This window comes from Mus pahari, chromosome 5, assembly GCF_900095145.1.
Source record: "Mus pahari chromosome 5, PAHARI_EIJ_v1.1, whole genome shotgun sequence".
In the NCBI taxonomy this organism is placed as follows: Eukaryota; Metazoa; Chordata; class Mammalia; order Rodentia; family Muridae; genus Mus; species Mus pahari.
Genome location: NC_034594.1, coordinates 91,206,048 through 91,229,825, shown reverse-complemented (window position 1 = coordinate 91,229,825; position 23,778 = coordinate 91,206,048). Strand labels below are relative to the sequence as shown.

The 23,778-nt window shown below is 38.4% G+C and overlaps 1 protein-coding gene across 1 annotated transcript in view; it reads right to left on the bottom strand.

The window, feature by feature from the left end:
* Cntnap5 (contactin associated protein like 5) overlaps nt 1-23,778 on the bottom strand; it is an 858,611-nt gene that overhangs the window by 281,144 nt on the left and 553,689 nt on the right. The window contains exon 12 of the mRNA XM_029539128.1: nt 21,935-22,054. Within this exon, the coding sequence (XP_029394988.1) occupies nt 21,935-22,054 (120 nt within the window). The remainder of the gene's footprint in view (nt 1-21,934; nt 22,055-23,778) is intronic.

Here is a 23,778-nt window from a genome sequence, read left to right as displayed (position 1 = left end):
CAGTTTTTTTTTTTTTTTTTTTTTTTTTTTTTTTTTTTTTTTCTGCTAGGTCCAAAGGAGCAGCATAATCAAGGATTTACTGGGAACCCCTTGTGGTGGGGGTTAACAATTGACTAACCTTGCACCTGGCTTCCTGATCCCCCCTGGTCTTTTGATGTATACAATCCTTTGTTTTGTGTCACTGTAACTCTTGCAGATGTGTCCCACCTGGTTTCTCTTGTTTGTTCTGTATTAAAAGTTTGATGCTCAATTTAGAAAATTACATTCATATCCTACTCTCTCTCTCTCTCTCTCTCTCTCTCTCTCTCTCTCTCTCTCGGACTCTGTTTGTCATCCACTGAATCCATGTGCACCTGCCACCAGAGACCCATTCCATGCAGATAGGAGACCCAAAATAAGGTAGTCTGTGGCACTCACTAAGCTAACTGGTTACTCTTTCGACTCCTTACATAGCCAAGAGTGACCTTGAGTTGCTGATCTGTTTGACTATATTTCTCTAGTGTTGTTAATAGGCATACCTTACAACTGCTTGAGTTATGTAATACTAGGGATGGTACCCAGGGCTTCTTGAAATCTATGTAAGTGCTCTCGCAACTGAACCATATTTTTAGTCCTTGTCTTAGAAATTTCAATGAGCCCTTGGCAGCATCTTGTGACAAACATTATTAGATACAGTCTGTAGAAGAACATGGTAACTCATTCAAAGCTACCTTCAATTCCAAAATGTCACTTTCGTTATTGAGTGATGGTTGCCTTGAGCCTTGATATTTCCCAGTCTCTTTTTTGTACAAATAAAAATATGAAATGATCCCTCCTTCACACTTTACCATGTATACTAAAGATTATAAACACCCTGAATTTGTAACACAGAGCCTCAAAATAAATTTTTTCATAATCCTCTCTTTAGATATTTGAAGACCAAAAGAAAGGAATTATTTCCCCATTTCTCTTTCTCTCTCTCTATCTGACTCTTTCTTTATCTCTTTTTATCTGTATCTCTATGTGTACTACATATATGTAAATATATGTGTGTTCATATGTGTTTGAGTGCACACGGTTTTTTATAGCTGGTATCCACAATTATTCTCCTCTCTATTTACTAAGGCAAGGTCTTTCAATGGACCTAGAATTTACTAATTAAACTATTATACCTAACAATTTTTTTTGATAACCCTGTAAAACTGACTTCTGAATCTGGAATTACAGATGGGCCATCACAACTGCCAAGATTTCCATGTAGATTCTGAAACTCTAAACTCTGGTCCTCACACCTAAATGCCAAGCTCCTCAGCCATTAAACTGTCTCCCATCCTGAACAAAGGTGATTCAAAATGTAAGTCTGTCTGTCTATTATATGTATGCTCTGGTTCTGGAGAAACTTATAAAAAGGAAAGGTCAGAGATAGTAGAATTAATTTACATTTCAATTGACACTCCTCCCCAAGCCTGTCATGACATAAATGTCACTGTCTCCGTTACATGCCACAGTATGTGGGCAGCCTTTTTGAATGTGTCAGGTCTCATTCACACTAATTAATATAAAATCAATGTCTTTACCCTCTTGTTTTGAAAAGCAATATAGGCTACAAGGGACAAAATTGTCTCATAAACCTCTGTCTAGTTCCTTGCTGTCTAGTAACATTTCTATTGCTATGATAAAATATCCTGACAAAAGCAAATTAAGGGAAGAAGAGTTTATTTTGAATCCCAGTTCAAGGCCCTAATAGAGAATTGTGGAAAGCCATGGTAGTAGGAGAGTGACATATCTGGTCTCACTGTGTCCACAATCAAGAAGCAGAGAGTGATTAGCACTTTTGCTTAGCTTATTTTGTCCTTTTTATACATCCTAGTATCTAAGCCTAGAGGAGCCTTTGATACTGCCACCAACAGTGGATGAGCCTTCCCATCTCAATAGCCAAATCAAGAAAATCTCCAATAGTCATACCAAGAGACTAACCAGTTCTTCACTGATGTGCCTGGAAGCTAGATTCCTAGAAGGTTCTAGATCCTGTCAAGATGACAACTAACACTTAGCATCCCCCTTTCCACCCCAAAGCAGATGTATACTGACTTCTGAGCTAAGAGATCAACACCCTTCCCTGAAGCTTGCTGATTTCAGTAATAGATCTTGAAATCAGTAAGAATGTAACATTTGGTCTTTAAAAGATGTTTGCTTATATTCTTGACAGTTACCTATAACAAATAAAGCTATGCTGGCAAAAGGTAAGTGTCCATCAGTAGATGCCTGAGTGAGTAAAGCTCACATAGTTAGATGTAAGGAAGCCACAGTAAAAAAATGTATGTGGCATTTAAATGGATCTAAACTGATTTCTATTGTATACTGTCAAGAGAGAAATGTGAGTCTTGATGCAGAAAAAAGGATGCTATTTATTGTGCTACAATAAACACACAGAATGAGGACAAAGTAAAATAGATGGATATACAGAAGAGATAAGTAAGAATGGATTGGTGGCAACAGGAAAGGGAGATTTCTCTGATCAGCCATTGTGTGTGTGTGACTGGTATTGTGAGTTTTTACTTTTCTCAGGTTAGGATGTGCCTAAGTGATCAAAAAATATATATACCTAGGTGTGCTTGTGATGGTATTTCTGGATATGACTGACTAAAATTGCCTGGCATTGTACTGTTACCATTACATAACTTTTAACGTTACAATATTTTAACTACTTGCAGAAATGAAATCAAAAGGATGAAACAAGTATTATTGAATATTAACCAAGTAAAATTTTTAAATCAATATTAGGATGATAAAAGGAAACCATAACTGAACAAACATAGTAAGTCAGGTAATTTCTGAAGACAGTGTTTATCTGACAGTAGATTATTGGAAGAATATAATCTAATGATGAAAGCTAAATGATGCTCAAGGATATACTAAACATGACTTTGTCATTGCTCCGATACTACATATGTGATTCTAAGCCTGTTTGCAGTGTGTTGTTGGATGGAGTAAGTGAGAAAGTACATTGATATCATGGAACAAGTCTCACAATAGGAAAAAGGAGGAAAGAGACAGTAATCAGGTGAATTTTTATGGTTTGGGTTTGCATGAGAGGAAGCTTCATTGAACTTGTAATTTAGACATACATATCCATGAACAATTAACACTTCTTCACTGATCTCATTGAAAACTTCTCAACATGAGGATCAAGCCTAATACTTGATTTTCCAATTGTTATGGAAATACACATTGGCAAGAAAATAGCTGGATCTGGTCTATAAAAAGACAGGTTAAGTGTTACTTTTTAGATCCTTTATTTTTTTTTTCTAGTGGTTAATATTGACAGGGCTCTGAGTATGTCAGTGAGATGGTTTCTGAACTGTGTTAACTGAGACAGAAAGACCTCTATGTGGCTGCCACTGTTCTATAACCTGGTATCTCAGACATCATAAAAAAGTGAAGGGTCAACTAAACAACGATATTTATCTGTTTTGAGTGCAGAGGCAATGTGTGTAGCCATCTCATACTCTTGCCATGATGGACCCTTAAACTGTAATCCCAAATCAACTCCTACTTAAGTTGCTTTTCCAGGCATTTTTGACAGAGCAAAATATGAGGAATGCATTAATGTAGAAAGCAGAGATATGCTCCAAAGGATATGTACAAGTAGCACAAGAACTGAATGAAGGGAGATTACTAACTGAATATAAATGGCTAGCAGTATATAGATTACTAAATATATATAGATGGCTAGAATTCAAACTAGTACTGGGGCCAGAGAGGTAGGCTACCAGGTAAAAGAGCTGGTCACAGTTTCCTTTGTATGACTTTAATATACTGAGAGGGGGAGTGGGAGAGAGGCAGACAGAGTAAGAGAGAATGAGATACAGGAAAAGAGACACAGAGAGATGGGATATAAAGAACAGAAAGAGGGAAGGGGGAGGACAGTTTTATAAATGCCAATGTAATAGGGACTGAAATGTTCACAGAATACAAGGAAATGCTAGGTAGTGGGTATATCCACCATATACCTACAGGAACCACCTGAGGTGTCTGACTGATGGTAAGTCATCCTCACAGTGCAGCAACCTTACAAACTACTTCAGCAAAATGGTAGAGCCAATCATCCCCAAACTGAAACAGCCTAACATCACACTTCTGCTGACAGGAGGCACTTACTTGCTAGTGTTCTCACAGTGAAAAAGATTCAAAACAAGTGCACAGCACATTTGTATAAGCATTGGACACTCTCCACAAAAGTCTATACCATAGAAGCCAATTATGAAGTTTAATTTCTATTTTAATCTTAACTGGTTATCAAAAACAAAGATTATTAAGAAGGGAAAATTGACCCAGAATGGAAAGACACAGTCTTTTAGACTAGGGGGATGAATGGGATAAGCGTGAAGAAGGAGAAAATTAAATAGTTGTACTTTCTTGCTTGTTACTGTCAGACTGTTCTGCTAGACATGCTTCACTCAAGGATGGTCTGGACCTGAGAGGCAAAATTTGTTTTCTTTCTCTCTTTGCTTGCTCCAAAATATGTGTTAAAATAATTAAAAAATAATTTAGACATCAGGAAAACAAATAAATAGGGACTATGGAGTTGGATCACTCAGTAAAGTGCTTGTTTCATAACAAAAGGTCCTGAGATTGGAGTCTCAGAATCTGTACTGGGGAGGCAGAGACAGTCTCACCTAGAGCTCACTGAACAACCAATCAAAGGCAAATGACCAGCTTTAGGCTCAGTTAGGAACATGTCTCCAAAACTAAGGTGGAGTGAACAAGGAATTCTCTTAATGATGACTTTTGTCTTATGTGGGGTTGTGTACCCATGTATGGTCACCCACATATTCATGCACAGCCACAGGAACAAGTGCTCATGCAACACACACAAACTCACAGACAATTACACACACACACACACACACACACACACACTTACCACACATACATCATACACAGATACATATATTCATATATATATATATATATATATATATATATATATATATATGTGTGTGTGTGTGTGTGTGTGTGTGTGTGTGTGTGTGTATGTGTGTGTGTATGTGTGTGTGTGTGTGTGTGTGTGTATCATATACCATATACAGAGAGAAGTCAAGGATAGAAAGACAGAAAGGAAGACAGAGACAAACACACACACATACCACACACATTGGTGGGGAAGGAGAGAGAGAGAGACAGAGAGAGACAGAGAGAAAGAGAAAATAATAAAAGAGGAGTTTAGGAAGTGAGAAATTTCTCTACTGGAAATTAACAATGGGTCATGAAAACCAAGTAGAAAGCATGAACACTGTTCTAGTTTTGAGCAATAATATGAAAAGAATAGGTGGTGCATATTGGACGTACAATGCCAGGCATTTCTCTTGTGGTTTATAGTGATTACATCGTATAATATTCACAATAAACTTTCAAACAGGATTTATTATTAATTATAAAGGAAGACACTGATGAAAAATAAAATTAAATCACCTAAGTTAAGAAATATGACAAAGCTAGGAAATGCCAGTTTAGATTCAAACCAATCCATGTGCTCCACAACCTGTTGCCTACTCTCTTGAATACCATCAATAAAGTTAGCTGCACCCACAAAAAAAAATTCATGAGGATGAAGTAGAAGATGCTTAGCTACATGATGTTATCAAAAGGCCATAAATATAGTCCAGGTCAAAGTCACTTGGTAGGAGCTAAATATGGGCATTTCACAAAAAGACAGGGGTGATTAAAATTTGAGAGCAAAATGAAATAAACCACAAGAGACATGAAAGTGGCACAGAGTGTTTTCACAGCTTTGGAACGCCTCCATTGGCTGTATATTAATTAGTTTTCTTGTGCCTGTGATAAATGACCGGAATGGAGCAGCATAAGGGAGGAGAAGCTTATTTGGCTCACACTTTTGAAGACATGGCAGTGGAGCATGAGGCTGCAGAACAAGAGTAATCAAAAAAGCAGAAAGAAATCACTAGGAGACTGGACTACAACCTTTACGAACTTCTCCCCAGTAACTCATTTCTACAGGAAAGACTACTTCTTGAGATTCCAAAGCAGCCCCAAATAGCATCAAGCATTACAACATATAAACATGTGCAGGAGATTTAACTATAGCAGTGGTCAACATCTGTAACCAGGCTGGATCTCTCTCTCTCTCTCTCTCTCTCTCTCTCTCTCTCTCTCTCTCTCTCTCTGTCTCTGTCTCTCTGTTCCACTCCCCCTTTTAATTCTCTCTCACACTATCTATGTATGTCCTGCAAACACTTTTATACTTAGAATACATGGTAGGCTGGACATTCTGTGTCAAGAGACCATGCTTGGCATTGGATATGATCTATCCCCAAAATATTCATGTGCTGTAGACTTGTTTTCCTCCTGTGATCTATCATGAGTGGCCTGATGTTTTAGGAGATAGTGAACTTAAGAGAGGTGATTAGGTTTGAAGTCGGCTAATAGTAATCAGCCACAGAAGAGATGTCTCTTATAGAAATGAACTGATGACAGGATGGGAAAATAAAATTGGTTTCATTGACACACCTTCTTGATTTCTCTAGCAAGCTGTGTCTTATCATACACAGGCACCATTTGCTTTCACCTGCCACACTTTGAAGAAACTAGAAAACAAATATTCAGCAACAAAATCAGTGAGCTAAATAAACGTCTTTACTTTAGAAATATTCAAGCTCAGGTATTTTATAGCAGTAACAGGAAACAAAGACAATCCATAGAAGGAAAGAACAATGAGAAATGTGTCCCCAGGTGAAGTGTTTCTCTGCTTCCCCCTTCACATAACAATAGTCACAAGCTGCCATTAAAACTGGGCTCTTTCAGTCCAGGAGGTGTCTGAGCTGACTTTGATTTCCCCATCTCTCCCTGGAGTCTAGCTTTCAGAGGGAAAGTGAACAAGAACAAGAGAGCATTCTGGGAGGTACCTTTGACTCTGGCCTTGCTACCTCTCTCTTCTGAACAAGAAAAAAGTTCACATAGTTAAAATCTATCCCCATGAGAGAATTTCTGGGCAAACCAAGAGCCCTCAGACAAGGCATCCATGACATGACCCTATTCCCTCCAATGCTGATATTTCATCTCTGCTTTTCTTTGTTTTCTCAGAGATACAAGTCTCCCAAAGCTTTGTTTTCCAAAAGGCTATCTAAAAAGGACTTTTTTTTCCAGTAAGCATAGTGATAAGCCTCCAAGTGGCTGTGTCCTCATTGTTGCTTTAGTAGGAACTGAGGTCCATTTCTGTGTAAGTTTTCTTCAGGGCAGCAATGTACCCCTGATTTCAGAGATATCAGCCTATCTTCTGGTCTCACTCACAAACCAGAATACCAAAAATCTTGGAAAATGTCAGGTCAAATTGTGGTTCACTTGGCCCATCAGCAGTCATGGTTGTGTGGCTTAGCATAGACATGGCACAATGAACCTTTAGTTCAGTGCATACCATCTTGGCCAGGAAGTCATGGAGGCAGGAGCTTGAAGCAGTTGGTCATCCTGTATATACAATCAGGAAGCAGAAAGGGGAATTTGGATGTTCAGTTCCCTTGACTCTTTGTATTTAGTCTAAGACCCCAAATCAGGGAATGGTATCACTAATACTTAGGGTGGGTTTTTTTTTTTAACATAATTCAATACAATCTGGAAAGTTTTTCACAGAAATGATCAGAGACTTGTCCCCAAGATTTTAAGTTGTAAAAAATGACAATCAACATAACCATCATCATGCACTAATCATTCTGTGTACCTTGAGCAGCATGGTGAGGTGACATTTTATCTCAATGGCAGCAATGGTGGTGGTTACATCTGTGGGCACTACATTTCCAAGACACATTATATAATAGGCCATGAACTTGCTGTGCCTAGCTAGGTTCACATTTCACTATCTTATTGGGTCTTAGAAGCAGATGTACTTACAGCCAGATGTGACACCACTGCAGAAATGCTCAGAGAATGCCAGATGCTAAGCCAGAAGCATCTCATCTATCCCCTCATTTAATTTTACTTAACCTGTGCATATAGTCATTGAAGTAAGAGTTATTACTCTTATTTATATCCATGAGGAAGTTGAGCATCATAGATGATATTAAGTACATAGGCAATATTCCACAGCTAGAGAACATATACATAAGTATATGAAGTAAATATAAGTGACTTAACAATACTGCTTTCAGGGCTGGATGACTTTACTCTTTTGATGCACATGGAACTTTGTGCATGAATGTTGTCAATTAATAGGACAGAAGGCAGCATGTTGTTTGATCTTTGTTAGTTCCCCTGTCCCTAAAACCAGGGAAATGAAATCTATCTACACAGAATAGTACTATATAGGTTTAGCTATGAAAGTCCTGTACTCAAGGCTTAAGATAGGTCCTCTTGACTGTAGAAAGATGAATAAAATATGGGCCTTACTACATGCTCAAGACTCAGCTGATTGCTTTGAAGAAATACATTCAAATGTCTACAAATATGTGTAGAAATTATTCTCTTCATTTTTGATGGGTAAAAAGAACAAAGGCTATACTTTGGCTCAAAACTCAAGGCTGCAGTCTGTGTTGGGGAGAATTCATGACAGCAGGAGCTTAAGAACGCTGATTGCATCATACCGCCAATATCAAGAAGCAGAAAGATGAGTACTGATTGATTCTCAGTCCTTTTGCTTCTTTGTACTCATCCAGAACCACAGGTCATCAAGTGGCACTTTTACTTTAGCAGGGGTCTTCCCAACTTAGTTAACACAATCTAGAAAACTCACATAGACATTCCCAATGTTTCTTTTCTAGATGCTTCTAGAATGACAAGCTTACAGTCAACATTAACCATTTTAGCATGCTAAACATAGTACTTCTGACTCACGTCTGTTCACACTTACTGAATAAAGAGCCCCAGAAACAGAGCTAGACAATGGCATTTTAAACTCTTTTCTCAGCTCATGTTTTATAGATAATTGGACACTGAGAACCTCAAATTTTATATTCTTTTTATTCACCTCTCAGGAACCCTGGAAGGAGGTTTGAGCACAACCATCTTACAAAAGAGGAGAGTGGTGTCGAGGAATGTTCAGTGGGCACTCTCCTCTTTTCAGTTCTTTCTGATGGTCTAGTGGCACACAGAAGGAATGATGAAAGCTCAATGTGGCATATTAGGGCACAGGGACCTCTCCATGCCTCAGATTTGTTGTGAACCTGAGCACTTAGGCTTCATTGTCACGGCCTGACAATTTCAGTGGTATAATTAAATTCTAAGCAAGATGTTTAACACATGAGATTTCTGGGCTTTCCTCACTAAAACAGAGAGAATTCATATTCTTCACACAGGTGATAGGTACCAGTGCCATCTCCACTGTGAAATGCAAAGGATGGCACCTCAGGGTAATTGCTGCTTTGTAACTAACAACTGTTTCTACTGCAAAGTCAGCTCTGAGGTTGGGGACATGGCTCAGTGCATAAACAGTACCTATTGGTCAAGCTGAGGACCTGAATTTAAATCCTCATTACCCACACAATAACCTTGCATATCTACCTGTGCTATAACCTCTGCATTGTGGAGGGCCGAGTCTTGGTGGGAGGAAGAGTTTGGGGCTTTTTAATCACCAGTATATTTTTAAGTTCAAGAGAGGCCCTCTCACACCTGCTGTCTTTTTCTAATTTCTGTGTATACTTATGGGGACAGATGCTAACACACATGTATATGCAAACACCATACACACATATATCATATACACATAAATCCTCACTCACAAATACACACAAAACATAGCTCAAAAGGCAGATATTCAAAGGCACCTTGAATGACTATGCCTTTGTACCCTTGTACATCTTTCCTCAGTTTATCCCTCCTGTGTTATATTTCCGTGCCATCAATGGCTTCCCAATATAATTTTCACATCAAGTTTAAAATACGTATGTATTGCACCTGTCTTCTTTCAAAAATATTCTTTTGAGGAGAAAAAAATAGATTTATTTACTTGTGAGTATGGTGATCAGCTCAGTCAATATTAAAATATAATTTGTCTGAATTAACTTTTGCATAATTGATAGAAGGAATGAAGCATACAAAACCTTACCCATAAAAATAAATAAGCAAGTAAATAAAAATTAATAACTACATAATTTATTGAGAAACGCACAAAATAATCTAAGGTTTTGGGGGATAGTTCTGTTGGTAAAGTGCTTTCCCAGTCAGTACAAAGAGACCAGAGTTCCAAACGAGTAAGAAAAGCAAGCATACTGGTGCTAGGTTGACACAGGCAGGGCAATCTCTAGACCCTGTGGCCAGTGAGTTCACCTGAATTAGTGAACATAGGGCCAAGGAGAAACTTGGTTTCTTTGTTCAAAAACAAAGGTAGGTGGCACCAAAGGAAAAACATTTAAGGATGACCTCTGGACTCCACATGCAGACATACACACATAGACAGAGTCACAGACATAGACACAGAAACAGAAAGACACATAATGCAATAAATAAGTAACTTTTATAAACAGCTAATTTAAGTTAAATATTTAATTTATTTTTATTTATGAGTTTCTTAAGGACAAAAATAGATTTATTCACTGTGCGATCTTTGGTGACAAGCAGTCAACATTAGAGTGTAATTTGCATGAATTAATGTCTACATAATTGAATAATGCATATAAAAGTAAGCACATCGAAAATATATTAGGAAGCAAATAAATGGACTGGACAAATAGATTAATAAATGAGAGATAAATAAAGAATTTGAGAAATTTGTGGGTTAATACAGAGGAGAAGCAGGAAAGAACTGCAAGTCCAGTGCATGAAAATTTCTTGAACTTGGGATGGGATACCTCTTCTCATTTGAGTGTGGTTTGATTCAACAGGTCATGCTTAGTGGATGTGAAAGGAATTTCTCTAAGTGGCTATTAAAATTCTTGGCAATTTGAAGGTGACAGTACTTTAATTTCAGGGTAATGCCACAGCTTTATGACTTAGTAGTTTTGTTTAATGGCTTAATTTATAAAGAGATTATGCCATCTGCTTCTAGTCATGAGAGGCCACTTCAATGTAGAGGCTTTACACATGGAGGTAATACCCACTGTGAGCCTTAGCTTAAGGTAGCAGCCTTCTGAAGCCCTGGGCGGTTCACAGTTCTTGCAGGTAAAAGCATGATGCATAAAAAACTGCTTCTTCTAACGGGCAGATGGCAGATTCTGAACTCTTTGGCAAACAATTCATTACAGAAATCAAACTGACCCTCTGAAATGTAAAGCACAATACAAGTAGGGAATATATAAAGAAGAAACAAGCAACTAGCATTAATCCAAGCAATTAAACTGCAAGTGAGTCACACCACATGCATGATCCATGAGTGATTCTCTACCAGGAAGCTTGTTTTGAAATTGCTCCAAGGGTGAACAAAGTCCACTGCCCATGAAGATACCTATCTTCCATTCAGGGAGGGTAGATATAGTGAGGAAAGTAAGGCAGGATAGAAAGTCATGTAAAAGTAAAAACGACCTGAGAAGGTAAAAGAAGCACTCATGCTGGGGTCTGTGTGAGGAGCCATCAAGGAGAAGCTAAAAGATAGCAGGTGTTCAGAGATGCCTTTACCATGGATTAAAATTTACAATGATTGTCTCCTTTAAGCATGACCATGGAGAATTCCATTTTAGGATAGATTCCTGCCATTAATATGTTATTCCTGTTATTAAATGTATATAACAATCACAAGGTATTAGCCCACACTTTTGAGCAGATTTCTGTAGAACAACAAAGGTGTACTGTCTTGTAGTGATATTATATAGAGAAGTAGAAATTTCTTAAACTTTAATGATCTTATAAGAATTCCTAAAATTATAATAGTAATTATTAAGCTTTTATAATAGGAATGCTATTACATCCTTTCTGATGTCAAAACTCTAACAATAACTCTTCCACTTTTCAAATGACATGAGTTAATTGCTTCTGAGATAGAAAGGAGACATCTGCAACTTATGGCACATTCCAAGAGCTTGCAAAACCATTAACTAAAGGTCCTATAGAGGGAACTATAATGATTCGCTCTAGATGCAAACAGAAGGTAAAATTTTGACTGGGTTTATTCATATTGGACCTCACTAATAACTTAGTCATGAAAGTTACGTGCATTCTTAAATGACAGCACATATACATGAGTGTGTGACTGTAGGTATGTTGGAAGTAGATTGCTTTGGGGTGAAGTCAGTTGGAAAAATGCCAGCACAAAAGTGTATTACAAATACCATGATACAAACAAGTCAATTCTTCTAACTTTGCTCTTTAATACATTTGTCCAACACTGAAATCACACTCAAAGTGTGAGGAAAACTGTCCATGAGTGACTTCTTCTTATGTAGTCAATGACTTTCATTCACCTTAAAAAGACAGACAGGAGTATAGGCAATGAGTAAATCACAAACATTACTGTAACCTCAGGAGTCAAGTCTAACAACGGGGTTGAACCACGTGGACACAATTCTTCCTTGCTGTAAATAGCTGGAATGATAATCTATTGCCTCAATCATGCTGTGCAATTATGGCTAGGAATATTGAAGGGACCTCAATCACAATCCTCTACCTACTCCATTTTGCATGCTTTGATATGTTTTAATAAAAGCAGCAGCTGCTGCCAAGCAGAGAGAATCCAGCATCAGAGCACCCACAATGCAAGATTGGGAAACTGCAAAGGTATCTTGGAAACGAATAAGAACTATTTGACAGTGTAAAACAAGTTTCAATTTAAAAATTCATGTACTTTTCTGCTAATTCCCTGTAATTATTGTCTATTGCCCTACATATGTGAAAATGACATTGGCCTTATTGATTTGGAAGGGAATGCATTTTATAAGTGACTCCACACAAATATCTTTGCACATATATATGAAATTGACTGAATCACGAAAAAAAATTGTACAGCAGATAAGTAAATATATTTTAATAGGTAGACCAGTGTCTCCTAATGTTAAAAAATTCGACTACAAACTGAGTTCTAAGGGAAATATTCTAGAAGTGCTCAAAGTGCCTGCAAGCTGAGTTCAAAGGAAATGTAGTCAGAGATTCTTATTCTAGTTGCATTTCATCATGAAAAGTTTTTCCCAGAAAGCATCTCTGCAGACTCCTAGAGTCTTGGAAATAGCATGGCCATTTAGCAAAGGTGATTTTATTGTTTTATCTCTTTTGTTGAGAGTGGATATATAGCTTTCAATCATGTGAACAACTGTGAGAGTAAGTGAAGGTTAAATCTACAATCACTACATAGCTTGAGATCACTGTTTCAATACTGTCTGGTTTAGAAGAATTGGAACTTCATGTTTATCATGCTTAATAGAAATTGTAAACTTGCTAGGTACTAAAATCACCTAAGATCACAGGGTATACCTTTTAAGACTGAGATGAACATGGGTGAAAAAATAAAAAAAAAAAACCTTAAATGTGGGTAGCACATTATATGGGCTTGGGTCTAAGAGTGAATAGAAAGGATAAAGTAAGAAGCATATCAGCATCAATCTCTCTCTCTGCTACCTGACTATAGATGCAATGTATCCAAGTGCCTCCTGTTCTTGCTGCCATGTTCTTACCACCATGATGGTATGCATCTTTAAACCATGAGTCAAAATGAACCTTGCCATTCTTAAGTTGATTTGTGTGTATTTTTGTCACAACAATGAAGGAAGTAGCCCTGCCACCATATATATGGAGATGTTCACATTAATCTTGAAAGCCAATCACATTTATAACCTTTACTTTCCAACAAGAAAACCAAATAGAGGGTGGCTAAATGACTTGTCCAAGGTAGCATAGCTATAATCCTCATACATTTAATTTAAACTCCATTACATCCCTGAAAGGCTCTGGGAAAAGCTAGGTAGTGAATAAAGTGCAGGAAGAAAATGAGGAACAGAGGAGCATCTTTTACTCCTGGACTTAGGGCAGAAGTTGTAAATCCTCAGAATGACCCATAGCCAGTTAAGACTGAATACTAAGCATGTTTTCCCAGCTCCAAAGTATTATGGATTTAAAGTGGAAGGGCCTTAGTGTAAGATACATCACCTAAAGTAGTGCAGAATAAAGGAGAAAGAGAGAAATGATGGTTGAACTTGGCAGTGGTTTCACTAGGTTCAGTACACTGGAATCATTAAAGAAGGTATAAAAGTAAATCCAAACATTTGTCACACTTTGTATTAGTCTCTTCTCCATCATTTAAATAAGATGCCTGAGGGTGGGTTATATGTGAAGAGCTTTACATAAGGTCATAGGTTAGGAGGCTGAATATCTAGTAGCACACTCTGGCAAAGGTGAGGGATTTCAGAGGAGGAAACACATGTAAAGGTGAAGGATTATTTCCTGATACAGAAATCCAAGGAGATTGAAAGGTTACTTTGTCATTCATAAAAACAGTCTTGTAAGAATTACCCCCAGGATTCCATGAGAACCCCCTTAAGATGACTCATGTATTATACCTACATGACCTATAGACTTTTCACTAAGCCCTTTCCTCTTAATGTTCAATAACATGACATTGCACCAGCAATGTAATCCCTACTCAGCACTAGGATTACAAGTGCATGCCGCCATGCTCATGTACATTCTGAATTCAAATTTAGGGTCCCTCTTGCTTCTGTGATGTTCTGATTTGAATAAGAATGTCTACATAGGCTCTGGAAATCAATAGTGTGGTCCCAGTTGGTGATACTGTGGCAGTATTTGAATAGGTTTAGGAGGTATGGCCTTGATGGACAAATTCCATTATTGGAAGTAAGCTTTGAAGTTTCAAAGTTGCTCTGCAATGTGCTAGTTAAATTAGACTGGGTGAATTGTGAGTCCGGGTCTTTCACCTGATTGTGTAAACATTTTTGGTCAGGTTACATTTTGTAGGATACACTTTCTGAATGAGTTTGCTACATATTTCAAAGCATCAGAAGTCACTCAATTGCAATAGTGGGAAAGATTTAAAATTCCCCAAATAAGGGCTCCTCCTTGTCCGTCATTATGGAAATTCCTATCTATGACCATCTAAATTATCAACTCAGTATTAGGGTAGTAGTAAAAACCCATCATGAAAAGGCCTCTACTCAATAGAATAAAATCTCTGATCTGGGTGAACCATAATATTTAGTGATCTGGTTCAATCACATAGCAAATGGAGCACCTGTAAGAAGTCAGACCAAATTAAGTCATGGATTTCTCATATTCTCTTTCTTATATATAAGTAGGAGAATTTTTTAAAGGTATTTGCTTATAATTAACCAATATTTGTATATTCCAATTAAAATTCCCTGAAATATCTGTACTCAGTAGGTAGCAGCCATCCCACAACTCCTGAATACATGTCATAGCTGATACTCAGCAGTATGTCTGTCTCTTTTGCCTTTTCCTTTAGCCAAAACACCTATGTTTTGAAAAACTTGAACCAGGGTAATTTTCATCTAAATATTTTATAAAGATTAAGACAAGTGCATTTAGGGAATTACAATTCTCCAAGATAGCCTAGAATTCTGTATTTTTTATTAAGAAGCTTGGTGAGAGTTATGTTTTTAAAATAATCAAAACACATTGAAAAGCCCAGTCCTAGACTAGGTTGTTGAAGAGGACTATGTAACAACAACAGAGAACAGCAACCAACACAATTTCTAGTCCTGCTCAAAGGCAACTACAAAGTAACTAACATATGGCCACTATTCACTGTATGAAGTAATATAAAAACTAAAATAACTAGCACTTTCTTCAGTCAGTGTCTGGATCTTTGCATTCAGTTGAAAAATGAGGAACATGTCTTGTCATCACTTCTTGCTGTGGTTTCACTGCATTCCATCTACAGCATCTCATGGTCTTGTTTGTGAGCTCACTGCCACATGAAAATCCATGGTGCAATTTCTATGCTTTGACCACTATCTGGCTAGAATGAGCTCTGTAGAGACATCTGGACACCTTCCTGTCAGAGGAGAGGTGTCCACCTGGGAGGGCTCTCACCACCTGAGCTGGTAAGGGAGCCATCTTTGCTCCAGATTGCCCAGGCTCCAGTTGGTGCTGGTGAAAGGACGGAATGTAGAAGTGACACAGCTGCTGGGACAGACCCATTTCTGGCTCCAGACATCCAGGTGCCTTCCCTGCCAGAGGAGAGGTGTCCACACGGGAAGGCTCTCATTGCCTGAGCTGGTAAGGGAGCCATCATAACTCTGGGTTGCCCAGGCTCCAGAATGCACTGGTGAGAGTGTGGACTGCAGAAGTTACACAGCTTCTGGGACAGAGAGAAGCAACACAGCTTCTGGGACAGACCTTGTTTCAGGCTCCAGACATCCTGCACCTTCCCCGCCAGAGGAAAGGTAGCCACCCTGGAAGGCTCTGTCCACCAGAGCAGGTGAGAGAGCCATATTGTGTCCAGGGTCCGTCAGAGACTAGTCTGTGCAGGTGAGTGTGCAAATCGCAGAGGGGACACGTCTGGGACAGGCCCCATTTTGGGCCTACATCTTCAGCGAGGAGGCAGGTCTGAACAACAGAACTCTGTGCACCTTCCCTGCAAGAGGAGAGCTTGCCTGCTGAGAGTACTCTGACCAAGGAGACTCAGGAGAGAACTGCACTCCCAGGACTGCTGACAGAGGCTAACAGAATCACAGAAAGAACAAGCTCCAACCGGAGACAACTATAACAACTAACTCCAGAGATTACTAGATGGTGAAAGGCAAACATAGGAATCTTAGTAACAGAAAACAAGACCACTCACCATAATCAGAACCCAGCACTCCTACCTCAGCTAATCCTGGATAACCCAACATACCCGAAAAGCACGAATCAGATTTAAAGGCATACCTAATGATTTTCAATGACAACATAAATAATAGAAAGACAACACTCACGTGGAAACTCAACAGCACATTCTACTCAAAGATTCCTTAGTCAAGGATGAAATAAAGAAATAAATTAAAGACTTTTTAGAGTTTAATGAAAATGAAGCCACAACATACTTAAACTTATGGGACACAATGAAGGCAGTCCTAAGAGGAAAACTCATAGCACTGAGTGCCTCCAAAAAGAAACTAGAGAGATCTTATACTAGCAACCTGACAGCACACCTAGAAGCCCTAGAACTAAAGGAAGAAAATTCACCCAAGAGGAGTAGATAGCAGGAAATAATCAAACTCAGGGGTGAAATCAACCAAGTGGAAACAAAAAACAAAAAACAAAAAACAAAAAACAAAAAAACAAAAACAAAAAAAAACAACAAAACAAACAACTGTTCAAAGAATCAACCAAACCAGGAGCTGGTTCTTTTAGAAAATCAACAACATAGATAAATCCTTTGCCAAACTAACTAGAGGGTACAGGGACAGTATTCTAATTCATAAATTCAGAAATGAAAAAGGAGACATAACAACAGATCCTGAGGACATCCAAAACATCATCAGATCATACTACAAAAGGCTATACTCAACAAAACTGGAAAACCTGGATGAAATGGACAACTTCCTAGACAAATAAGAGGTACCAAAGTTAAATGAGGATCAGATTAACAATCTAAACATTCCCATTTCCACTAAAGAAATAGAACAGTCATCAATACTCTCCCAACCAATAAAAGCCCAGGACCAGATGGGTTTAATGCAGAATTATATCAGACTTTCCAAGAAGACCTAATTCCAACTCTCCTCAAAGTATTCCACAAAATAGAAACAGAAGGTACGCTATACCCAATTCATTCTATGAAGCCACAGTTACTCTAATACCTAAACCACACAAATATCCAACAAAGAAAGAGAACGTCGGCCCAATTTCCCCTATGAATATCAATGCAAAAATACTCATTAAAATCCTTGCAAACCGAATCCAAGAACACATCAAAATGATCATCCATCATGACCAAAGTAGGCTTCATCCCAGGGATAAAGTTTTAATATACAGAAATCCATCAACTTAATTCACTACATAAACAAACTGAAAGACAAAAACCACATGATCATCTCATTAGATGCTGAGAAAGAATTTGAGAAAATCCAACACCCCTTTATGATAAAAGCCTTGGAAAGATGAGGAGTTCAAGTCCCCTACCTAAACATAACAAAAGCAATCTACAGCAAACCAATAGCCAACATCAAAGTAAATGGAGAGAAAATCAAAGCAATCCCACTAAAATCAAGGACTAGACAAGGCTGCCCACTTTCTCCCTACCTATTCAATATAGTACTTGAAGTCCTAGCCAGATCAATTTGACAACAAAAGGAGTTCAAAGGGATACAAATTGGTAAGGAAGAAGTCAAAATATCATTATTTGCAGATAATATGATGATATACATTGTGACCCTAAAAATTCTACCAGAGAACTCCTAAACCTGATAAACAGCTTCAGTGCAGTAGGTGGATATATAATTAAATCAAACAAATCAGTAGCCTTCCTCTACACGAAGGATAGACCGGATGAGAAAGAAATTAGGGAAACANCACCCTTCACAATAGTCACAAATAATATAAAATACCTTGGTGTGACTCTAACTAAGGAAGTGAAAGATCTATATGATAAGAACTTCAAATCCCTAAAGAAAGAAATTGAAGAAGATCTCAGAAGATGGAAAGAGCTCCCATGCTCATGGATTGGCAGGATTAACATAGTCAAAATGGCTATCCTTCTGAAAGCAATCTACACATTCAATGCAATCCCCATCAAAATTCCAACCCAATTCTTCACTGAGTTAGAAAGGAAAATTTGCAAATTCATCTGGAATAATAAAAAACATAGGATATCAAAAACCATTCTCAACAGTAAAAGAAACTCTGGTGGAATCACCATGCCTGAATTTAAACTGTACTACAGAGCAATTGTGATAAAAACTGCATGGCATTGGTACAGTGACAGACATGTAGATCAATGGAATAGAATTGAAGATCCAGAAATGAATCCACACACCTATGGTCACTTGATCATTGACAAGGGAGCTAAAATCATCCAGTGGAAAAATGACAGCATTTTCAATAAATGGTGCTGGCACAACTGGCGGCTATCATGTAGAAGAATGAGAATTTATCCTTTTTTATCTCCTTGTACAAAGCTCAAGTCTAAGTGGATCAAAGACCTCCACATAAAACCAGAGACACTGAAATTTATAGAGGAGGAAGTGGGTACATGCCTCAAAGATATGGGCACAGGGAAAAAATTCCTAAACAGAACAGGAATGGCTTGTGCTATAAAATAAAGAAACTGACAAATGGGACCTCATAAAATTGCAAAGCTTCTCTAAGGCAAAAGACACGGTCAACAAGACAAAAAGGCCATCAACAGATTTGGAAAGTACTTTTACCAATCCTAAATCTGATAGAGGACTAATATCCAATATATACAAACAGCTCAAGAAGCTGGACTCCAGAAATTAAAATAACCCCATTAAAAATGGGGTACAAGGATAAACAAATAATTCTCACCTGAAAAATACCAAATGGCTGAGAAACACTGGAAAAAATGTTTACCATCCTTAATCATCAGCAAAATGTAAATCAAAACAACCTTGAGATTTCATTTCACACCAGTCAGAATGGCTAAGATCAAAAATTCAGTCGACAGCAGATGCTGGCGAGGATATGGAAAAAGAGGAACACTTCTCCATTAGTAGTGGGATTTCAAGTTTGTACAACCACTTTGGAAATTAGTCTGGCAGTTCCTGTAGAAAATTGGACATAGTTCTATTGGAGGATCCAACAATACCTCTTCTGGGCATATACCCAGAAGGTCTTCCAACTGGTAATAAGGACACATGCTCCACTATGTTCATAGCAGCCTTATTTATAATTGCCAGAAGCTGGAAAGAACTCTGATGTCACTCAATAAAGGAATGGATACAGAAAATGTGGTACATTTACACAATGGAGTACTACTCAGCTATTAAAAACAATGAATTGGTGAAATTCTTGGGCAAATGGATATATCTGGAGGATATTATCCTTAATGAGATAACCCAATCACAAAAGAAGTCACTCGATATGCACTCACTGATAAGTGGATATTAGTCCAGAAACCTAGAATACCCAAGATACAATTTGCAAAACACAAGAAAACCAAGAAGAAGGAAGATCAACGTGTGGATACTTCATTCCTCCCTAGAATAGGGAACAAAATACCCATGAAAACAGTTACAGAGACAAGGTTTGGAGCTAAGGTGGAAGGATGGACTTTCCAGAGACAACCCCATCTGGGGATCCATCCCATCATCAGCCACCAAACCCAGACACTATCGCACATGCCAGAATGATTTTGCTGAAGGGACCCTGATATAGAGGCCTCTTGTGAGGCTATTCCAGTGCCTCACAAACACAGAAGCAGATGCTCACAGTCTGCTATTGGATGGAACGCAGGGCCCCCAATGGAGGAGCTAGAGAATGTACCCAAGGACCTGAAGTGGTCTGCAATCCTATAGGTGGAACAACAATATGAACTAACCAGTACCCCCAGAGCTTGTGTCTCTAGCTGCATATGCAGCAGAAGATGACCTAATTGGCCATCATTGGGAAGAGAGGCCCCTTGGTCTTGCAAACTTTCTATGCTCCAGTACAGGGGAATGCCAGGGCCAAGAAGTGTGAGTGGGTGGGTAGGGGAGTAGGGGCAGGGGGGGTATAGGGAACTTTCGTTATAGCATTTGAAATGTAAATAAAGAAAATATCTAATGAAAAATTGATTAGAAAAAAAGAAAGAAGGAAAGAAAGAAAAAGAAAGAGAGAGAGAGAGAGAGAGAGAGAGAGAGAGAGAGAGAGAGAGAGAAAGAAAGAAATTAAGAAAAAAAGAAATTCTACTTCACAATAGGAGCCCAGGACACAAATGCTCATTACATATGAGAGGTCTTACTTTGCTGCTCTATTATACAGGACATCTTGCATCTTTGAAGACCAGGTCTGAAATTAATTGTATGCCCCTGTGTGTATATGTGTTTGTGTGTGTGAGTGTGTGTGTGTGTGTGTGTGTGTGTATGTGCATGTGTGTGTGTGCATGTGTGTGTGTTTGTTTGTTTGTATGTGTGTGCATGTGTGTGTGTGTATGTGCATGTGTGTGTGTGTTTGTTTGTATGTGCGTGCATGTGTGTATGTGTATAAGTGAGAGAGAGAGAGAGAGAGAGACAGAGACAGAGAGACAGAGACAGAGAGAGACAGAGAGAGAGAGAGAGACAGAGACAAAGACACAGAGAGAGAGAGAGTTGGAGAGAGGGAGAGGGAGAGATAGAGGTACATCAATATTTGCCAATTAATGATATTCAATCATATTTGGTGTTTTAATTTTTTAAAAATATTTTCCTTATTTACATTTCAAATTTTATCCCCTCTCCTCATTTCCCCTCCAACCCTCCCTATCCCATCCTTCCTCCCCCTGTTCACTAACCTACCCACTTCTTGTCCCCTGTCCTAGAATTCTCCTACACTGGGGCATCCAGCCTTCACAAGATCAAGGACCTCTCCTCTCATTGATGTCCAACAAGGCTATCCTCTGTCACATATGCAGCTGAAGCCTTGAGTCCCTCCTCGTGTACTCACAGCTCCTTGGAGTGTAGTCATCTTCCTCCTATTTCACTAATGAAATATTGACACACAAGATGGTAGGACTAAGCAAGATACACATTCCCTAGAACCATCCATAGAATCAAATTGGAGTTCCCTTTTGTCAATCAGGACTTCCCACTCAATTCATAAATTGTTTTTTGTGTTTATTTGTTTTGTTTTACATCACCCTTTCTTGAGTTGCTGAGTTTTAATAATGAAGCAGTTCTTGGAAAGCCTTATAGAAAACAGTTGGTAATTAATTCCTTCTTCAGGGAATAGTGTCCTGACCACCAAGATCTCTGTACTCTTTGTCTTCACAATCATTAAGTTAATTTCTATTATTTTTCAAGCTAGCATTCTTCCCCCATGAAGCTAGTCCTGTTTTTATTTTTGAACACTCAGTATGCATTTCCAAAACCTCCCTTTCATCTCATACCACCAGTCACCCAGGTTAAGCATGCTTAGAAAACATGGCTCTTACCAGTAATATTGCAGTACACCTGAAGGGGTGCCAGTGGCCCACTGCCATCAGAGTCAACATAGAAGAACCCAGCTGTGTGCCCTCTGTGTCTATACACCTCACAGGATTGCTCATAGATGGCTGAAAAGAGAAAAAGGCAAACTCCACTTGATTCTTGATATCCCTCCACAAGAGTCAGGAGCTCAAACTTAAGCCCACTTCTCATATTTCTTCCTATCTTTCCCAAACATCCACAAGAGACTTGATAGCTCAGTGTTGTGGTACTTGGCAGACTTTTACACTATTTCAGTTTCATTTTTGTTGCTGTTCAAAATACCCTGACAGGGAAAAAAAAATAAAGAAACAGCTGAAAGGAGAAAGGCTTATTTTAGCTCACAGTTTTAGGTTACAGTCCATCACTGTAGAAAAATGACAGTTGCAGATACTTAAAGTAGATAATTGCATCACATCCACAGCCACTAATAAACACATGAACATTTGACACCTGGACTGCTTATATTCTGGTTGATTTGTCCACTCAAGTAGTTCAGAAATTACTCTGGCTGAGTTTATGTGAACTGGCCCCAAGCTAGTGTTGTTTTTGAAAAAGAACCTCAGTTGAGGAAAATGCCCCCAACCAACTGGAGTGTAAAGAACTATATAGTGCATTTTATATACTGATTGATATGACAGGTTCCAGATCACTGGAAATAATGCCAATCCTGAGAAAACTGACCTATGTGGCATTAGAAAGAAGGATGCTCAAGCATGAGTGTAAGCAGTATTCTTCTGTTCCCTCCCTTCAGTTTCTACCTCCAGGTCCATGCCTTGAGTTTCCTGCTCTGATTTCCCCTCAAGATGAACTACAAGGGTAAGCTGAAATAAACTCTTCCCTCAGGGTATTTATTACAGCAATGGAAACCTAACTAAATAAGGAATGCCAGTTTAGAGAATGATTTCACCTACAGTGGGCTGGGTCTCCTCTCACCAAATAACTTAAGACAATCCCCTATGAACATGTCCTCAGGCCAGCTGAATATTGAAAACCCCCTCAGTGAGTCTCTCATTTCAGGTGATTCTGGGTTGTGACAAATTGACAGTTAAAGCTAACCATCACGTGCCCTTACTTTATTATAATACTTTTATACTTCTCAGAACCCTAAACTCTGTCTCTGATTTTTTTTAACTTTTCATTATGCATGTATGTTCCCATATGTCCACATAGTTCATCAAGATAGAATCATTGACACACTGGTCTATCTTCTCTGTACTGAAGAACCTCTAAGAACCAAAGATCTGTGCCATGTGACACTGAATCATGAAATCTATCAAATGACTCCAGGGTTCAACATGTATTTTGCTAATGAAGGTAAAATGTACATTTGATGTTATAACTTTTTAGCTATAAAATATGAAAACACCATCTTAGGGGACACATGTGTACATGTATTTGTGTGCTTGTGTGTGAGGATGCCAATAGTTAATTTCAAAAGCTGCTAATCTTATTAGTCAGTCTTGCTTTATCCTTGCCTACTTAGATAGGCTGGCCAGCCAATGAGCTTTAAGGATTTCCTTGTCTCTATCTCCTTGGTTTGAAGATTACTAGTGTGCATAACCTACCTGGCTTTCATATGTTCTGGGGATCATATCCAGATTCTCATGCTTTTAAAGCAAGCAAGTAACCAACTGAGACACCCTCCAGCACTATGAGACACTCTCTTACATTTATATATCCCAAGCTTAGAAAAGTAACTGATACAATATTAGATATAGGTGCAATCTATCTTCACCTAACAATTGCTTACTAATTTACAGATATATGTCAACAAGTATGGTTTTTACCAACAATCTGTGTCCCTATGCTT